This window comes from Brassica oleracea, chromosome C8 (genome assembly GCF_000695525.1).
Source record: "Brassica oleracea var. oleracea cultivar TO1000 chromosome C8, BOL, whole genome shotgun sequence".
In the NCBI taxonomy this organism is placed as follows: domain Eukaryota; kingdom Viridiplantae; phylum Streptophyta; class Magnoliopsida; order Brassicales; family Brassicaceae; genus Brassica; species Brassica oleracea.
The window spans coordinates 31012428-31029968 of NC_027755.1; the positions used below are offsets into that span (position 1 = coordinate 31012428).

Sequence of the window (17541 nt, forward strand, 5' to 3'; positions counted from 1 at the left end):
TTTAAAAATTCAAAATATAACATATAAGAAAAAATATAACATATAAGAAAAATATAACATATAAGGTGTCCTCATTTTTGTATTTTAAAGTTGTTTTTTAAAAAAATATAACATATAAGGTTTCCTCAATTTTGTAATTTAAAGTCATTTTAAAAAATTCAAAATATAACATATAAGAAAAAATCTAATTTTTTTATTATATGGTTAATGTGATTTTTAATTTATTTTAATAATATAAATTTAAACAAAAATGAAGAAAGATGAAAAAATTGTTATCAAATCTTTATTATTCATAATCATTAATTGCCATATATATGTAAATCATATTAGGTAATTCCGTAGCTTTTATTTAAGGAAAGAATACACACTTCCTATATTTTAGGTTAATATAATATTCTCTAGTGTTATATAATTATGAAATAATGTGACACCATTAGATTAAACTATATTTTATATTAGATGCTTTAGAATTCTTTGAAATAGAATTTAGAAGCCATTTGAAGTGCCACCTAGGATTTGAGATTTTTTTTAATTAATACAAAATTAAGGTTATAATTTTTCAAATGCTTCTCAATTAATATATAGGGGATATCTATCTTTCTCATAAGAAAAATGAGATTTTAGCCGGGTACAACCTCTAGTTTAAATACTGTCATTTTTATAACATTAGTTTATAGTTATACAAACGAATCGCTTGCCCGTCCAAGCACCACCTCCCACGATTTTCTAATATATTCGAATATCCTGGTTTATGCCTACTGATTCGCACATTGAGCAAAAAGAACCCCAAGTTTTTCAATGAAAAGACCCCATGTTTTAAATTCTTATATTTTTGGACCCCTAAATTTTTACATAACAGACAAATCCAGCTCTTTACTTTTTTTGACTATATATACGTCACAAAGGGACGCTTCTCTCTAAAACTAACACTCACAAAGAAAAGAAGAAAAACCACTAAAAGAGCAGGAAATGGCCGGACTACAATACAGTTTCTTCCCAACAGACTTCTTCTACCCACAAGCTTCTCCTCCGGCTACAAGCCTCGTCGCTGTTACTCCAAAACTGGAGATAACCCAAAAGAGATATGCTTCAGTAGTGATTGATAAAACTCGTGCATCTAATTTGTCTCTTCTTATACGTGAAAAGACCAATACTCAGTCACGTTTCGATACGCAAACATGGAAGATGAAGAAGCCACTTCTGATCGAAGATGACATGTTGTATTTTTGATATAGCTTATAATCATCAAGCTACAATCCTTCTTTCAGTCTTGAGTCGCTCGTTGGACTATACACATCAATAAGGTCATGATCTATATTTCTATATTTCTAGTATATAGGTTTTGAGCCTCATAGATGCCAATAGGCAATACAGTTTTATTTTGATCTGGCTGTTGTTTAGAGCTCTGATGTATAATAAAAACGTATGTTCTTGTGTAGACTTCTTCTCTTGTAAACCCAACTTCCATGACTACGGTATTATTTCAATAGAAATTCAGTCCGCTACTTTACTATTTATTTAATAACACTAGGTCCGTGCAAAAAAACTGACCGTCGTTTATTTTACCAGTCTGAACTAAAGACATTGAGTTTTTCAATATTAAAATGTTTTTGTTTTGTTAATATATTATAAAGCTTAATAAAAATCATTAATTAATACATAAAGTTTTGATTAATTAATAAATTCTCAAAAAAAAAAAAAAATCTCAATAGTTGTTTTCAGATTTCGAATTAGTCCGGTGTTATCTTGTACTTGTACATCTGCATACAAAACAAAAACTTACACGTTTATTTGTAAAATTTGTTGCATAATGAATATTTTTTTAATATGATAATAAAAAGTGCGAATCTATGAAACAAGAGATGAAAGCCATGAAGAAGCAGTTGCCAATACAGTGCAACATCATTTTGTGTATGATGAATTCAGCGCCGGATAAATAATTTTATGAGCCATTGAGCTTTGAATCCTTAAATTTAATATTTTTATAAATTTTTCAATAATTTTTTTTTTATTAAAAATATTATAAGTAACTTTTTATAAAATTTATGTTGAAAATATGTTTATATAAAATATTTTTAAGAGCTTTTTATTTTATTTTTTAGCAAAAATACCTATAATATAAATGGAGGGACACGAGATCAGACATGTATGTGGTGGTCGTACCGCTTGTTCTCCATCTAAACCGGCACTGGATGAATTTCCATCCCCATTGGCAAATAAAATAAGTAAACCCAGAAGAAAGTCCACAACCACTAATAACTTATGACTCAGATGATAAACATATATAAAACAACATAGAAGAATAAGATGAGATCAATAAAAATAAAACAACAAACAATCCAATTTCACAGCTTCATGCAGAGACTCCACTCAGAAAAAAGCCCCCAAGACACAACAACAGCACATAGCAGCCAGACTGCAAAAAAAAGAAAGATGCAATTAATTAAACACAACAAAGATCACAAAAATATGCTGAAAAACAGAATATAATTAAATCACATCGTAAACTGGTAGCAAATATAAATATGCAATTTCAAAACCATTTGCTATAAATTAGAAATGTAAATAAAGCTTAAATAAACATAACAATATCAGATAAAGCATTTTCTAATTAGAGTACTAAAATCCATTTAATCAAATTACTTTCACAGGGAGATAATTAGATAAGAAGATAACAAACTTGTGACCAAAACTAGACGCGAGACAAGATTTCTTAGAATCTACTGTCAATACCATTCAATAGCGATCCTACAGCTGCAAATACAAATCGTCTAATTAACTAGAACAAAACAAAAGAAGGTTTGAATCGAGCATTAATGACTTACCATCCTTCAATCAAACCAGGGTTACTACTCTGCTTCTGATGTTCCTGAGGCTGTGGGTATTGCGGTGCATACGGAGGTGGATAGCCTTGCTGAGGATATCCCTGCGGTGGTGGATAACATTGTTGAGGATAGGGTTGTTGTTGTGCCGGAGGATTTTCTGGAGGCGTGGGAGAAGCGTCCTTAGGGTTAGGGTGTCCATCTGACGGATTACCTGTTCAACCATAATATGAAATAAACTAATCAGAAGAAAAAACGATTAGAAGTTAGGATGGAACATTTAAATTGACCCAAAAGAGTTATTATATGATATATAGATGTCATGACACCTAATTATCAAAAAAATTAATTTATATAAGCCTAAAAATGTTTATGATCTATGACAACAATACTTATATCTGTCTTGACAGGAGTCAAACGGATCTAACAACACTACTTACATCAGAATTTTAAAACGGTTTGCGAAACTCAAATCTAAAACAAAAATACGTAAAACCAACTGATCGATATCAAAACCGAAGCAGCTAGAATAATCGATAAGGGAGGTTCCTTGAGGCAGAGGATAACCTTGCTGAGGATTGGGATGTTGTGGTGCCGAAGGATTTCCAGGAGGCGGAGGAGAAGCGTCCTTAGTGCTAGGGTGTTCATCTGACGGATAATATGATCAACCAGAATATGAAACGGACTCAAAACAAACCAGAAGAAAAAAAAAAATAGGAGTCAAAATGAACATTTGCATTGACCCACAAAATTTAAAGAGTGATTATATATTGGTGGCGTGATCTCAAATTATTAAAACTTTTTTTTTATTTATAGCAATCTATAACTGTTTATGGTCTCCTACTACACTACTTTTATACGGCTTTGATAGGACGCAAACGGATCTAACAACACTACTTAGATCAGAATTCTAAAAGGGTTTGTCAAACTCAAATCTAAACCAAAAACGCATAACGAACTGATCGATATCAAAACCAAAGCAGCTTGAATCTAAGGGAGGTACCTTTAGGCGGAGGAACACTATCAGCGGGTTGACTCATGGCACGTACTTGTTTTTTGTTTTTCACTTGTGTTTTTGTTTGTTCTATAGGTCAAACACAATAGAGAACTATCTTCTTTATCAAAGAAACACGACCAAATACTGATTTTTTACTGAAAACTTAGCAAATAATGAAATCAGAGATAGACATTAGAAAGCTGAAAAAAGAATAGGAACTTTAATTTCTTGTTGAATTTAAAATAAAATCTACTTACCAGATTCGACTTTTTTTTATATAAGAGAATATTATGAGTAGAAAAAATCAGCCTTTAATATCTACAAATGGTAACAAAATCTTTTTTTGGTCAATATATAAAATATCCTTCCTAATTCAACAAATCTATGCTAAAAGTCCTTTAAATTAGAGGGGGGAATTAAATCTAAGGACAAAAGGAGAATTATTAAATATGATAATTTAGCTAATTTGCTGGTCAACTAGATTATGATTTCTGATTTTCTTCCATTGGTAATAACTTCCATCACATTTTTGTAATTGCTTTTAATATTTTACTTGTAATTTTAAAATATTTATTTTCTATTCTCCGGTAAGATTAAAAGTATACATATTTTTCAATAACAAAGAAATAGTTTAACCAGAGATGCACCAAAGCTGATATACAGTGAAACCTCTATAAATTAATAATGTTGGGACTACATCAAACTATAATTTTTTATTAATTTATAGAGATATTAATTTATCGATAAACTAATTGAACCAAAAACTCGATTTGAGACTATAAAATTATATTATTTTATATAGATTTTTAGTGTATATTAATTTATAGAGTACTTCCTCCGTTTCGATTTAGTTGTCGTTGTAGAGAAAAATTTTCGTTTCAAAATAAGTGTCGTTTTAGAGTTTTAATGTAAAATTTATTAATAAGATTTTTCACTTTATTTTTCTGTTGGTTGAAATATGCTTAGGTGTATTGTGTTTTTATTTTGAAAATATACAAAATCATATGTTTTATTAATCTGTGTGTATAAACCTAAAACGATAATTAAAATGAAACAAACGGAGTATTAATTTAAAGAAGCTATAGATCGAGTAACTACTGATTAACGTTGACAAAAAAATAAGTAACTACTGATTAACAAAATCAAGGAAAAGCCCAGTATGTAAAAAGAAGGCCCAACAAAATTAAGGGCCCACATTATAAAATCTCTTTATCTTCGGCTTTCCAGTTTCCAAGTATGAAATAAAATATTGATTCAAATCGGGAAACAATAATAATTATGGGAAACAAAAAGAAAAAAACAAACTTACTAATGAGCCAAGCAAACAAAAAGCTGAACCACGGTTAAAAAAAACTAACAACGATTCAGACATCAGTATAATAACTTCTCCTATCCTCGAGCTGCTCTGTCTACAAGCCTTACACCAGCTAATCAGACTCTGATCGTTTCTTTAGCAGCATCCATAATCCAAAATCATACTTTTGTCTGTGATCATAAGAGAAGATCAGTCTGTTTCAACTTTTCACTAAGCAACGAGACTTAACAGTGTGTGATGAGATTAACAAGCTATAGACTGACCAGTCCTATGACGATGATGATTGAGATGCTTTTGGAAGCCCCTTCTCCAAAGACAAATCATGGTTAGAACCTGAAAGAAGATACTGAAGATTATTCTAAAATGATTCATTTGCTATCTCAAAAATCCAGTTTCATATATATGTTTAACAAATCATAAGAAACTAAAATACTTTATGCCAAACAAGTTGTACAACCCTATTATACTACAAGTTGCTTAAACCGCTTCTTGGTGCTACAGAATCTATTCAGTTAAAACATCAAATGTTGATATACAAACTTATAAGGACTAATATAAATGTGGTTCAGTGCCTACACAGTTATAATGCTAGAAGATTAGTTAGACAATTCACCTTTTCGTGAGGATGAGAAGATGGAACCGTGGCATAAGGTCCAGTACTGTCTCAACGGCATGTGCATCCATGGCCTTGGAGGAGGGAGATCAAGCCCCAGTTTCGATGGCATTCTGGAAAGACAACCAGAAGGTAACTAAAAAACTAAAAAGAGAGGTAGTGACAGTGAGAGTGGCTAAAACTTGTGGTTTAGATTCACCTTTTCCCACTGAGGACTCCGCGAGCTGAAGTAGTCAGAGAAGAAGCTGATATTCCTGAAAACATCGTTGTATAGTGAGGCAAAAGAATCTGTCCTATGCTTAAGAAGTTGCTGCGAAGATTGGAAACCATGAGAACCGGTTTCTTCTCCGGACTATTATTGCTTCTGTCACTGGAGGAGTTGAGGATATTCTTCTTATAGTGTTCAATTTCAAACCACACACCACAAGGGAACCTTTGACGCCTGACAAGCCAGATCATAATCTCTGCATACGGTGTTGCATGGATGATAGAGACGGCGAATTCAATCAACATACATATGGAGTTGACTGAAGTGCTTGTAATGGTGAAGAAGATGAAGAAAACTGAAGTTGTTGGCAAGAGAAGGAGAAGAGGAGTGAACAGAAGAGATCCCACCACATGCTGCTTCACAGTGTAACCATAGCTGTCCATCCTTTGACGCAGAGGATTCATTTTTCGTCCTCTGAAAGAAACAAATAATCATTCAAGATAAGGTTTAAGCAGAGTACTAATTAATTTAATATTCAATTTTTACCTGAAAAGCCTCCACAAAGCTGCTAGAGCTTGGATTTGGTGAGAGTACACAAGTGTAATTGCCCAATGAAGAGCAGTTACATGAAGCGTTGCAAAAGTAATGACATCTATGACAAACGCAGCAGAGACTGTTGCACCAAAGGTGATTCCCATGACGGCAACTGCTCTGATCAAATAAAAGATGAAAGAAGCCATGAAGATCCAGAGAGTAGACCATATCTGGATTACATTAAGAGACACCATTCCCAAAACTCCAGCCAGCTCTGTGTTTAGCTTAAACCCAGCTGGGACTCCCATCAACCACACACAACCGGATCTCAATATATCGTTTGTAAACTCCTTTGCAAAGTGGAGTACCCACGAGTAGACATCTCCGGTGTTAAACAATAGACTTAGACCAATCAAGTTCCCCAAAACAAGATCAACAGCCATAGCTGACCACGTAGAATGTCTTTGCAGTGCAGCTTTCTCTGCATCTTCCACACAGGATATGGACCTTGTGAAATCCAGAAGTAATTGTCATAAATCGATAAGCACATACACAACATCATTATAAGATCAGAGACACATAAAATGCAATGATTTTGAACTTACGTTATGTCATTCTCTTGAAGGAAGATTGGCCAATATAAGATCTGACAACTGCGTATTCTAAAGTTGATCCATGTATTCTTGAGTACTCTTCTTGATGCTATAAGCACCCATGAGAAAATCGGAAAACTTGAAAGTTGATAGAAGAAGTGGATAAGGCTGTAATATAGACTTGATAAAGAGCTTAAAAGCGTGGCGAGTAACCACCATGCCAAAGTAGATATCCTGAAAAGTAAGATGCAAGCAGTTTAAAACAGCTAACAACAAAACATAGTGGAAGCACTGAAGTAAAGTCTCACGAGAGCTTACAGGTAACTAAGAGAAAACTTCCGGGAGGAAGTCTCCAGCTGTGTGGATAGCTTCCTATAGGCTATCTCAGCAGATGCGGCGCAATTTATGGAAAGAATCACAGTTTCCTGCTTACAATAAGAATAAGATAATGTCAGAAACGAGTCTAAGAAGTAACAACACAACAAAGAGAATCCTTTTGGAAAAGTACTCAAACCATTTCAATCAGAGGCTGCCTCTTGTGAAGATCATCAACCCAATTGGGTTTCTTAAGAGGAGCTTTTGTCTGAGGAGAAGAAGCATTCCAAAAGCTTAACGAGAAATGGTGAGAACCAAACACTGGAGGGTCATAGACTATAACCTGACATGTCCATAGAGTCAAATGCGGAAGTGCATAGATTAATAAAAAAGAATAATACAGGAGAAAGACATCATGAACTTACATACGTGAACATCACATTGAAATACAATATCGCCATTCCAATGTATATGATGCATTCTAATCCCATGCTCTGAAGAAGAATCGTGCACCATATGAATCCAGTGACTGCTCACAGAACCTAAGCCATCAACCTTATGACAACCACAGCTTAGGCTACTATATCTGCACAAATCTTCATCTGTTGCGTTCTTGGGAGCGTTTCCGTTAGCACTAAGACACGAATCATAACGACCAAGAAGAGTAAACGCTGCTTTATCCCGTAAGGTCAAAGGCATCTTCTCATTAGTTTCATGGAGTACGTCCTGTTAGACATCACAAAGATAAAACTTATCAAAATGCTAGAGACAAAGGGTAGTTATAAAAATTTGAAGTAAAGTTATTTACTTGGAGGCTAGATCCGCCAGTGGAGGACAAGAAGCTTTCATCAGTGATGAAGGCCACAACAACGTCAAGACAAGAAGAGGAGTGTGACACGAACCACCCAAACAAGAGACTGTGACTCGAATCATCAGTTGATGTAAGGAGCTTAGGCAACCAAATCCTACATTGTCTCTTCATTTCAGCTCTGCCAGATCCTCCAAACCCTACAAGATCCTAACTTTCGATCGATACTATGGAGAAACAATCCAAACACCAACAAAAGTCTGCGACTTTAGGGATTGGGGAGGAGATCTCTGGACACAGAGTTGACAAGTGAAGTAATTCAATTCATTTGAACTGTGATTAGGTCACGGAATCGATAGAACAGAAGGAAGATGCCGTAATTCGGACAGAGAGAAACTGATGTCGGAGAAGAAGTAGCCTAAAAGCAAGTGTAAAAGAGAGATCTTTCGCTAAAGCTAACAACGCCTCTCCGTCTCTCTCCTGCTTCGGGTTCGAATCTCTATTTCTTTCTTCTTTCTTCTTTCTTCTTTCTTCTTTAGATAAATGAGTGTATGCACGGTCGTGTTAGCGCATGATTGTCGCAAATGATTGGGTTGTTGCCTCTTCGTTTACATGTCTGTCACTGAGATCTACAATCTACTACCACTCACAAATCCCAAGTTGTTAGGTCATTTCCAACACCAAAACATCAAATTTTGTATAATTTTATCTCCAACAAAACATCAAAATTATAACTAAACATAACTGTACGGTATTATTTGTATTTTTAAATTATTTTTACTTAACTAATATATATATATATATTTTAATTAATAAATCACTAAATAAACATTATCATTTATGTCATATTGTAAACTATAAATATATTATTTTGTTATGTATTTTTCATATATAATAGTTTGTAATTTTGAATATAATTTTATATTAAACCAAAAAATATAAATGTAAATAAATTTTATAAACATAAAACTACAAAAATAACAAACATAATAATCTAAGTGTGATAAATAATTATTTATAAATTATAAATAATAAAAATATAAGAATTATTAAAACTGATATTAAATAATATATAATATTATTTTTGGTGTAAAATTTAGTGTTATTATTGGATATCACAAAAAAAATGACACCAAAACACTATATTTGGTGTAATTTCAATACCAAATTTAGTGTCAATGTTGGAGATGACCTTATTCCTTTTTTCAATAATAAATTTTATATTAAAAAATGTTTAATGTATAGTAATAAATATTTTGAGTTATGTATGAAAACAATTTTCTATAATTTTAAACCAATAGTTTTAGTTAAAACTTCTTGAATTTAACAATTTGTTTTTAACTTATTAAATATGCATAGAAAACCTAAACACATATTTTTGTAAAACAAATTTCATCTCAAAAAATATTTTTTTTTTGAAAAAGGGCATTCAAATTAAAAACATAAAACATACAAGGTATGGTTTTGAAACCATAAAGTTTTAGAAAACATGATGAGAAACAATCCTCAGCTAAGCAATAACTTAGAAAAAATATTTATGTTTGTGGAACGAGAGAATAATTGTTTTATTATCGATTGGCTGATTGTAAATCATAAACTATTATTCATTTCGCTATAGCCCGACTGATCGCGCAAACAATTGCGTTTAAATTGCAAAAGAAAAATAGAAACTAAAATTAACATTTTTTTAAAACATTTTAAAGTATGATTTACGATTTAACCGCTACAACTTGTCGGAAGAACCAACAACAAAACAAACAGCAGTTGGTTACAGTCGCATAAATCGACGACAACAAGCCAAACGTGACATGCAAAACAAGCAAGTCATATGTGTCAAATTCATACTAAAGCATATGGTATTTATTTCCTTATTCATGTATTTATATATACTATCTCACATTCCAGTTTCTACTTTTAAGTGGATATTAAACAGTGTTTCAAGATACACAAATCCAATATGTTAATTTTAAAATACTGAAAATTTTATTTCCATGGTGGCTACAGTGATGTAACTTGTATCAGCACTAGAATCTTTAACCTCTTTTACTTAAACATCAGAGAGAAAATCAGTGCTGTCTTGTTGCTTCTTCCTCCTACGAGCGTCATCAAGCTTACTAGAATAGGTTCCAAGCGCTTCTGTGATGGCTTTTGGCAACCAGAACCCAGGCCGCTCAAGAAACGGTGCTTTGTCAATAACCAACGGTTCTCTCAAGGTTACATCAATCCCCTGATAAGTCCACAACGCTAACGTTGCTTCACCTTTGAGACCAAGCGAAAACCAGCCAAGACCAGCTACTGCAACGTCGATGCTTTTCACCTCCCAGCTACTTCCTGTCACTTTAATCTCCTTCTCTTCCCAGTTTCCCAATTCAGACGCTCTCTTCTCTCCTATTGGTGGCTATTAACAAAACAAAAGGGTTTTCAGTTACAATTTTTGATGTTATGGAAACGGTGAGAGAATAGACTTTAACTCACCTGCAAACGTAAACCGGAATGGGACTTGAGTATTTCTTCGGAGTTCTCTGTTTTTCCTAGATGCAATGACACACTGTGTGATGCCCATACTGTTATGTATATTGTTTCAACTGAAGCACTAACAAGGTCTAGCCTCACCAGCCCACCAATGTGAACAGACTGTCCTGCCTGCAACATAAAGATTCAGCAGAACCAGCTTAGTTCTTGGAACAAGAAAACAGTTCAAGTCAATTGTTTCTTGGAACAGTTCATTTGCTTAGAAGAAGCTAGGCCTGGGATTTTGAACCAAATCGAATCAAATTTTCGGTTAGATTCGGTTGATTTTAAGAAAAAGTTTGGTTTTCGGTTCGACAATCGATTACTTCAGTTTTCTCAAAACAAAAATTATAACTAAACCATACCGAAATCCGAACCGAACTAACTAAATTATGAACCAAACTAACCAAATTTAACCGAACTTATCTGCAATTTCAGTAGGATTTTCAAAAACCGAACTAACTGAACTTTATTTCGGGATAATAAGGTAAAAGAGGGCTTGCCTTGACTCTGTAAGACCGAGGTTGAAGCTCCTTCCTAATCTCCACCATTTTCCGCTCCTCCGAGTTCAATCTAAGAGAAATAATGTAAGGATGCAAAAGACCAGGAGTGTCATACATCTTCGCCTTTGCAGACAACACTCCACCAATCCTCAATATCCCCAGAGTTGTTCCAGGAACCGGAGCCTCCGTGAGCCTTGTGACCTTTGCACCGTCTTTCTTGGAGAAGGCATTGATCAAAGTAGATTTCCCAGCATTCTGAGCTCCAATAACCCACACGTTTCCTCTTGGACCAGCCAGTTCCTTGATGTAAGCTAACAGGTTCTTGATACCAAGATCTTTCTTAGCACTGACCATATACACACCACTCAGCCTAGGCGCTCCTCCAGCCTTGGCACGATGGCGAACCCAACGGTCTAACCGAGCTGGTGAAATTTGTGAGGGGAGTAAGTCTACTTTTGTTGCAACGAGCACGAGTTTGGGTAGGTTCTTGCCCACCTTAGGATCGTTCTCAGCCTTCTGAAGCGCCTTGAACAAAGAGTTTGCTGCTCGTTTGGGGAAAGAGCCATCAAAGTCCACACAATCAACAACCATGACTACAACCGTGGTACTTGAGTTCCTACTCATTGGTTTTATAAGTCTAGTTGAGATCATTCTATCGAAATCGAAATCGGGTAAGAGATTCTCAGCAGCTTGGTTCTTCACTTGGCCGTAGTTTCTCAGAGAATGGCAACGAGCACATACTGTTACATCATCATCATCATTATCCTTCTTGGCTTCCTCTCTAGCTAACTTCTTCCTCTCTGATTTCGAAACTCGTTTCTTCTCCACCATCTCCTCTGTTACATTACCGTATCCAACGCCGGCTGGAGCAAAACCGTCGAGTTCAACATCGTTTCCTTCCTCCTTCTCTTCCCACTCATCTGACTCCCAGTCAAACTCATCCTCACTTTCAGAGTTACTACTCTCTAATACATTCCTGATATCATCATCCTCCTCCTCCTCCTCCTCATCATCATCATCAACCATTTCAAACCCTTCAAGCTCATCTTCAGTCACCTCCTCCAAGCTCTTTACAACCACCTTTCTCTTCTGATAATACCCGGGTGAATCAGAATCACTGTCCTGCATAAAAATCCCACAACCAGGACAGACAAGCTTCCCATACTCCTCATCTTCATCTCTTCCTTCACTCATCATTGCCTTCTTGGGAAAGATTGTCCCTTTAACTCTCTCCACGCTTTCAACAACTTGTTCTTTCTTCACAGCTAAACACTTAACCGAAACTCCACATGTCGTCTTCTTCTTCCTCTTCGTCTCACTCAACCCTATTGAAAAAGTTGAGACCTTTCCTCAGAATCACATCACCAAAAACGAGTTTTGACAAAGAAGAGAGAAAATTACCTGAGAAAAATTGAACTTCGGGTCTGGGTATGAACCAGTTGACGCTAAAGCTTGCGTCTTTAAGCTTTGGCTTTACCCTGCAAATGTTCACTGTACTTGAAATCAAAACCACCATCTTCGTTTCAGCGGACTTGTGAAGAAATCGCGCCGGGATAAGCTGCTCCGAGTGAGAGCCAAAAACGCAGCGTATTGGCTCGGACTTTCGATACTTCACAGTTCAAACTCTACCACTCTAAACCCTACAAGTAATTACGTAAATGCCCTTCAAACTATATCTTTATGTTTTGTAATGGACTCGTTTAATTATACGTGGAATACGTTAAAGACTCAAACTTTAAAACAGAGACGATAAGGTTGGGAGACCCATCCCGCGGACAAGAACTGAGCTTAAACCCCCATTTGATAACATCGGAGCTCCGGCGAACAAAAATGGCGGCAAAGTTTATAGGCGGAGGCTGTTCATGGCGGCGCTTTTCAAGAAACTTGGACAAGAGAACAGCATCATCTCGAGTTCTTCTCTTCTCTGTTCGGTCCTCTCACTCCATGGATGACATGGACACTGTCTATAAGCAATTGGGTATCTCTCCTCTTCATCTAAATATAGTGTCATTGACCTGAAGCTGATGAGTCTTCAGATAAAGTTGAGAGCTTTAAGTTTTTGAAAAGTTTTTTTTTTGTTTTTGTGAATTTTTCTTTGGTTTTGTTGGTATTTGTGTAAAAAATCTTGTTTTAAATTTGGTCTCAGGACTGTTCTCACTAAAGAAGAAGATCAAAGATGTTGTTCTCAAGGCCGAGATGTTAGCACCGGATGCTCTCGAGCTAGAAGAAGAGCAATGGATTAAGCAAGAAGAGACATTGCGTTACTGTGACTTATGGGATGATCCAACCAAATCCGACGAGATTTTTCTCAAGTTAGCTGCTCGTGCAAAAGCAGTTGATACTCTCAAAGACCTCAAGTACAAGGTTCTTTTTTGTTTAGTTAAATACATCTTCTTTTGCAAGACGTTTAGTTTTGAATGTGTTTTTGTTTAATTAGGCAGAAGAAGCTAAGCTAATCATACAATTGGATGAGATGGATGCTATAGACTACAGTCTTTTTGAGCAAGCTTATGATTCATCCCTCGATGTGAGCAGATCCTTGCATCACTATGAGATGTCTAAGCTTCTTAGTGATCAGTATGACACTGAAGGCGCATGTATGGTTATCAAATCTGGATCTCATGACACAAAATCTCAGGTCAGTTTTCACCATTCCCAAGAACCTTCCTGTCTTTACTTTCTATATGTTCATTTTTTGAGGTTGTGCAGATGTGGACAGAACAAGTTGTAAGCATGTACATCAAATGGGCAGAGAAGCTAGGCCAAAACGCAAGAGTAGCTGAGACATTGAGGAATAAAAATGGCGTGAGTTCAGCCACAATAGAGTTTGAATTCGAGTTTGCTTATGGCTATCTCTTAGGTGAGCGAGGCGTGCACCGTCTTATCACAAGTTCTACATCCAATGAGGTATATATACATTATGCTTCTCATGATGAATCACTCTCCATTTGTTAAAGAACTAAGAAGATGTTTTCTTTGTGATAGGCTTGTTCAGCGTCTGTAGAAATCATACCGTTGTTCTTGAGAGCATCTCCTGATTTTGAAGTGAAGGATGAGGATTTGGTTGTGACGTATCCTGCAAAAGATAATCATAAACTAGCTGAGCAGATGGTTCGTATTCAACATCTTCCGAGTGGTATAACCGTAGAATCTTCAGGTATTCTCGAGTTGTGTAACACTTTGGTTAACTGAATTGTATGCAGATTGTAATATAAGATTGTGTTTTGATGCAGGAGAAAGAAACCGGTTTGCTAATAGGATCAAAGCTCTAAACCGGTTAAAGGCAAAGCTGCTTGTGATAGCAAAAGAACAGAAGGTTTCAGATGTGTATAAAATCAGCAAGAACATTGTGGAGCCATGGAGAGTAGAAGAAACTAGGAGATATGTCTCTAAAGGTCAGAAGATGGTGGTTGATTTGAAAACCGGTTTAGAGATTTTGGACCTTAAATCGGTTTTGGATGGGAACATTGGGCCACTTCTTGGAGCTCATATTGGCATGAGAAGATCCATTGATGCCATTTAAAATTAATTGAGGTTTTTTTGTTGTACACATAAAATAGTCAAACTTTGTAAAACCTAAAATTTAATTATATAACTAGACCATATTACAATATATTTTTTTTTTTGAAAATCTAAGATTTTGAATTTATTGATTCTCATGCTTTATAAATTGTAATTAGTAAAATATATAGAGGGTTGGCAGAAATCGTTAATATCTGTGTAGTAGAGTTTGGCAGAAACTTTAGTTATCCATTCTTCTAGATTAGTATAACTTTAATTAGTTTACGTTACCCATGACCAGACTAGTTAATTCGTCAGTTTGCACTATAATTTAATGCTATTTATTTGCTTTTGATAAAAGTTAAAACCATAATTTATTGCGGTTTCTCACCATCATCCTTTCAGCAAATACATTTTTTTGACTAACTCAGCAACGCATAAAAAGAGTAATATAGAAATCTAATTTATTGTTTACCAAAAAATTCTATAGTTAATTACGCTAAGGTACACTTGACTTTCTATTATACCTAGAGACACTTCTTGCATGTGACATATTTTATTGTGGGCCAACGATAAATTGTAGATAATTTTACATTTAATGGAAACGACGCTTGTGGATGGGTGATTTGTGGACGAGTGATGCGTGGTTGGATGATTTGTGGACGGGTGATGTGTGGATGAGTGATGAGTAACGTGTGGACATGTGATTTTATGTGTTTATAATAGATAACATGGACAAACTCTCTATTTTGATTTCATAAAACTATACAATAACACGTGGACATAATAGACTCACGTTACTAAAATTATACCATAAAACATGGACACGGACTCTGTTATCTCTAACACAAGCACTTGGCTTCTTCAGCCCAATTGATAAATTATCTGCAATTAAACTTCAATCAATATGAGAAAGAGATGATATTGTGAGTATGAGCGGAGAGAAAAATCGAAGAAGCTTTTGCCTTCTGTCGGAGAGTAATAGATCTTGCACGTCAGAGAATTCCGATCTAAGGAATTTGCACTTTGTCATGATGTAGATGGATGTAAATTTGATTAGAGTTGAATTTAGATCCCGAGATGATGAATAGAATCGAATGAATATTGTTCATGTCTACAACTAGTTTATAATTCTGTTAAGATGTCTATATCCACAACTAATTTATAATTCTATTATCCACGCTTTGGTGTACACGTCCACATTTAGTTTTGTTTACACATCAATATATATATATATATATATATATATAATATATATGAAAATAGATCTTAAAAGATAGAGAATTTTATATATAATTTATTATGACAATTATTTTTGTTTAATATATTTTAGAACTTCAGATAAAAGTAAATAAAAACATAAAGTAGAATAAGAAAAATAATAAAATGAAATAAGAAGAGGAGATAGATTCTCTTTAGTTTAGAGTCATAAGAGTTTTTTTGACAAGAGAAAGTGTGTCTCAAGTGATAAGTGTTTTGTAGTGTAATTTGAATGTGGAAAAATGTCTCTAAATGTAAAAAATTTAAAATTCTGCGGGCATTTAAGTATTTTAGATTTAATAGTATGGGTTAACAATAATAAATACTCTCTCCGTTTCATAATTGATGATGTTTTAGAAGATTTTTGTTGTTTCAAAATAGATGATATTTTGATATTTTTATGTTAATCCCTCTGTTTCAAAATACTTGATGTTTTAGGTGAATGCACAACAAATTAAGGCATACTCTTTTTCCAAAAAAGTAACATTAAAAATATAAAGTAAAACTAAATCAGCCAATCATAAAACACAACAATAAAACATCATTGGTGACACAATTTTCTGTAAAACTAAAACTAATATAAAATATCAAAACATCAAATATTTTGAAACATTTTAAATTCTCTAAAACATCATCTATTTTGAAACGGATGAAGTATTTTTAACTTTATTGAAAACTGTGTAACCAATTAGATGTTGTAGTCATTTCTGTAACTGGTTAGATGATTTTTAAATTATATTTTTTAAACCACTTTTTATAGAAAAGTAAATTTCTTAATTTTTGTGCACTAAGAAATAACATCATATATTGTGAAACGGAGAGAATAGATTTTTAGTCAGGTTTTATGGCTATTCATTAGTATACCTCCCTATTTTCCTAAGTAGATTTTGCAATAGTTTGACATATGTAATTCGAAATATACTGAAATCAATTTTGTTTCTACAATTATTAATTTAGCAAACTAAAATATTTATAAAAACTCTAATAAAAAGTAGTATTAATTAAATATATTTGTTTGTGCTTTCTTTTTAAAAATTTTAAACAATAGTTTCTGTTAATTTTTTTGTCGTCATTTGTAAATATCTTAACTAGCAAAATACATAATTTTAATTAAGTTTAATCTTGACAAATAATTTACAAGAAAATAAAATCAGGCTAGTATACTATCATATTAATAGTCACTAGGTGCATAGTCCCCGCGCAAGCGCGGGGTCGGCTACATTATAGGTGTATTGTATAGTTTTGTTTACGAGATTTTATTGTTTTTTGTCTATAATGTGATTGATGAGACTTTGGATATTACATAGGTTGATGAATTTGATATAAGAATGAACGACGAAGTCATATGTTGATATTTTTATATCTTATATGTTCAAAGTTGAGGGTGATGGAACTTGTTAGTGTTTACTTAGGTAGTTGTTTGTATATAAATCAAATAGTGCATGGAAAAAGATAATAAATTTGGATTTAAAATGTTAGGGTTTCAAAATAACTGGGCCTTGAATCTGTGGTTTAGTCTAATACTGAAAAAACTGTTAGGACTTCAACTCCTTTTTTTCTC

General features: G+C 34.1%; 4 protein-coding genes across 7 annotated transcripts; 1 reads left to right on the forward strand and 3 right to left on the reverse strand.

The window, feature by feature from the left end:
* Window positions 1-2178: 2178 nt before the first annotated feature.
* LOC106311240 (cysteine-rich and transmembrane domain-containing protein A-like) lies at window positions 2179-3949 on the reverse strand. Its single transcript, XM_013748451.1, has 4 exons — window positions 3826-3949; window positions 3390-3470; window positions 2826-3036; window positions 2179-2416 (listed from the first exon to the last, which is right to left on the reverse strand). Exons 1-4 carry the CDS (start codon window positions 3860-3862, stop codon window positions 2371-2373), a joined length of 375 nt encoding a protein of 124 aa, XP_013603905.1. The 5' UTR covers window positions 3863-3949; the 3' UTR covers window positions 2179-2370.
* Window positions 3950-4981: 1032 nt separating this feature from the next.
* Window positions 4982-8864, reverse strand: LOC106307406 (N-acetylglucosaminyl-phosphatidylinositol biosynthetic protein gpi1). Of its 4 annotated transcripts, none has more exons than XM_013744357.1 (10): window positions 8206-8864; window positions 7827-8123; window positions 7597-7740; window positions 7401-7507; window positions 7095-7316; window positions 6502-6996; window positions 5947-6429; window positions 5748-5860; window positions 5398-5467; window positions 4982-5304 (listed from the first exon to the last, which is right to left on the reverse strand). In XM_013744357.1, the coding sequence occupies exons 1-9, from the start codon at window positions 8377-8379 to the stop codon at window positions 5403-5405; spliced, it is 2100 nt and encodes a 699-aa protein (XP_013599811.1). In that variant the 5' UTR covers window positions 8380-8864; the 3' UTR covers window positions 4982-5304; window positions 5398-5402. The 4 variants fall into 4 exon arrangements, with proteins under 4 accessions (XP_013599811.1, XP_013599812.1, XP_013599814.1 ...); XM_013744358.1 differs by having other exon boundaries at window positions 7597-7733; window positions 7823-8123; XM_013744360.1 differs by having other exon boundaries at window positions 7823-8123; window positions 8206-8862.
* Window positions 8865-10146: 1282 nt separating this feature from the next.
* On the reverse strand, window positions 10147-12861 carry LOC106312606 (uncharacterized protein YqeH). The gene is made up of 4 exons (XM_013750185.1): window positions 12621-12861; window positions 11220-12544; window positions 10681-10848; window positions 10147-10603 (listed from the first exon to the last, which is right to left on the reverse strand). Exons 1-4 carry the CDS (start codon window positions 12733-12735, stop codon window positions 10253-10255), a joined length of 1959 nt encoding a protein of 652 aa, XP_013605639.1. The 5' UTR covers window positions 12736-12861; the 3' UTR covers window positions 10147-10252.
* Window positions 12862-12944: 83 nt separating this feature from the next.
* Window positions 12945-14832, forward strand: LOC106309581 (peptide chain release factor PrfB3, chloroplastic). The gene is made up of 6 exons (XM_013746636.1): window positions 12945-13197; window positions 13366-13583; window positions 13657-13857; window positions 13929-14126; window positions 14205-14376; window positions 14453-14832. The coding sequence occupies exons 1-6, from the start codon at window positions 13050-13052 to the stop codon at window positions 14740-14742; spliced, it is 1227 nt and encodes a 408-aa protein (XP_013602090.1). The 5' UTR covers window positions 12945-13049; the 3' UTR covers window positions 14743-14832.
* The last annotated feature ends 2709 nt before the right edge of the window (window positions 14833-17541 follow it).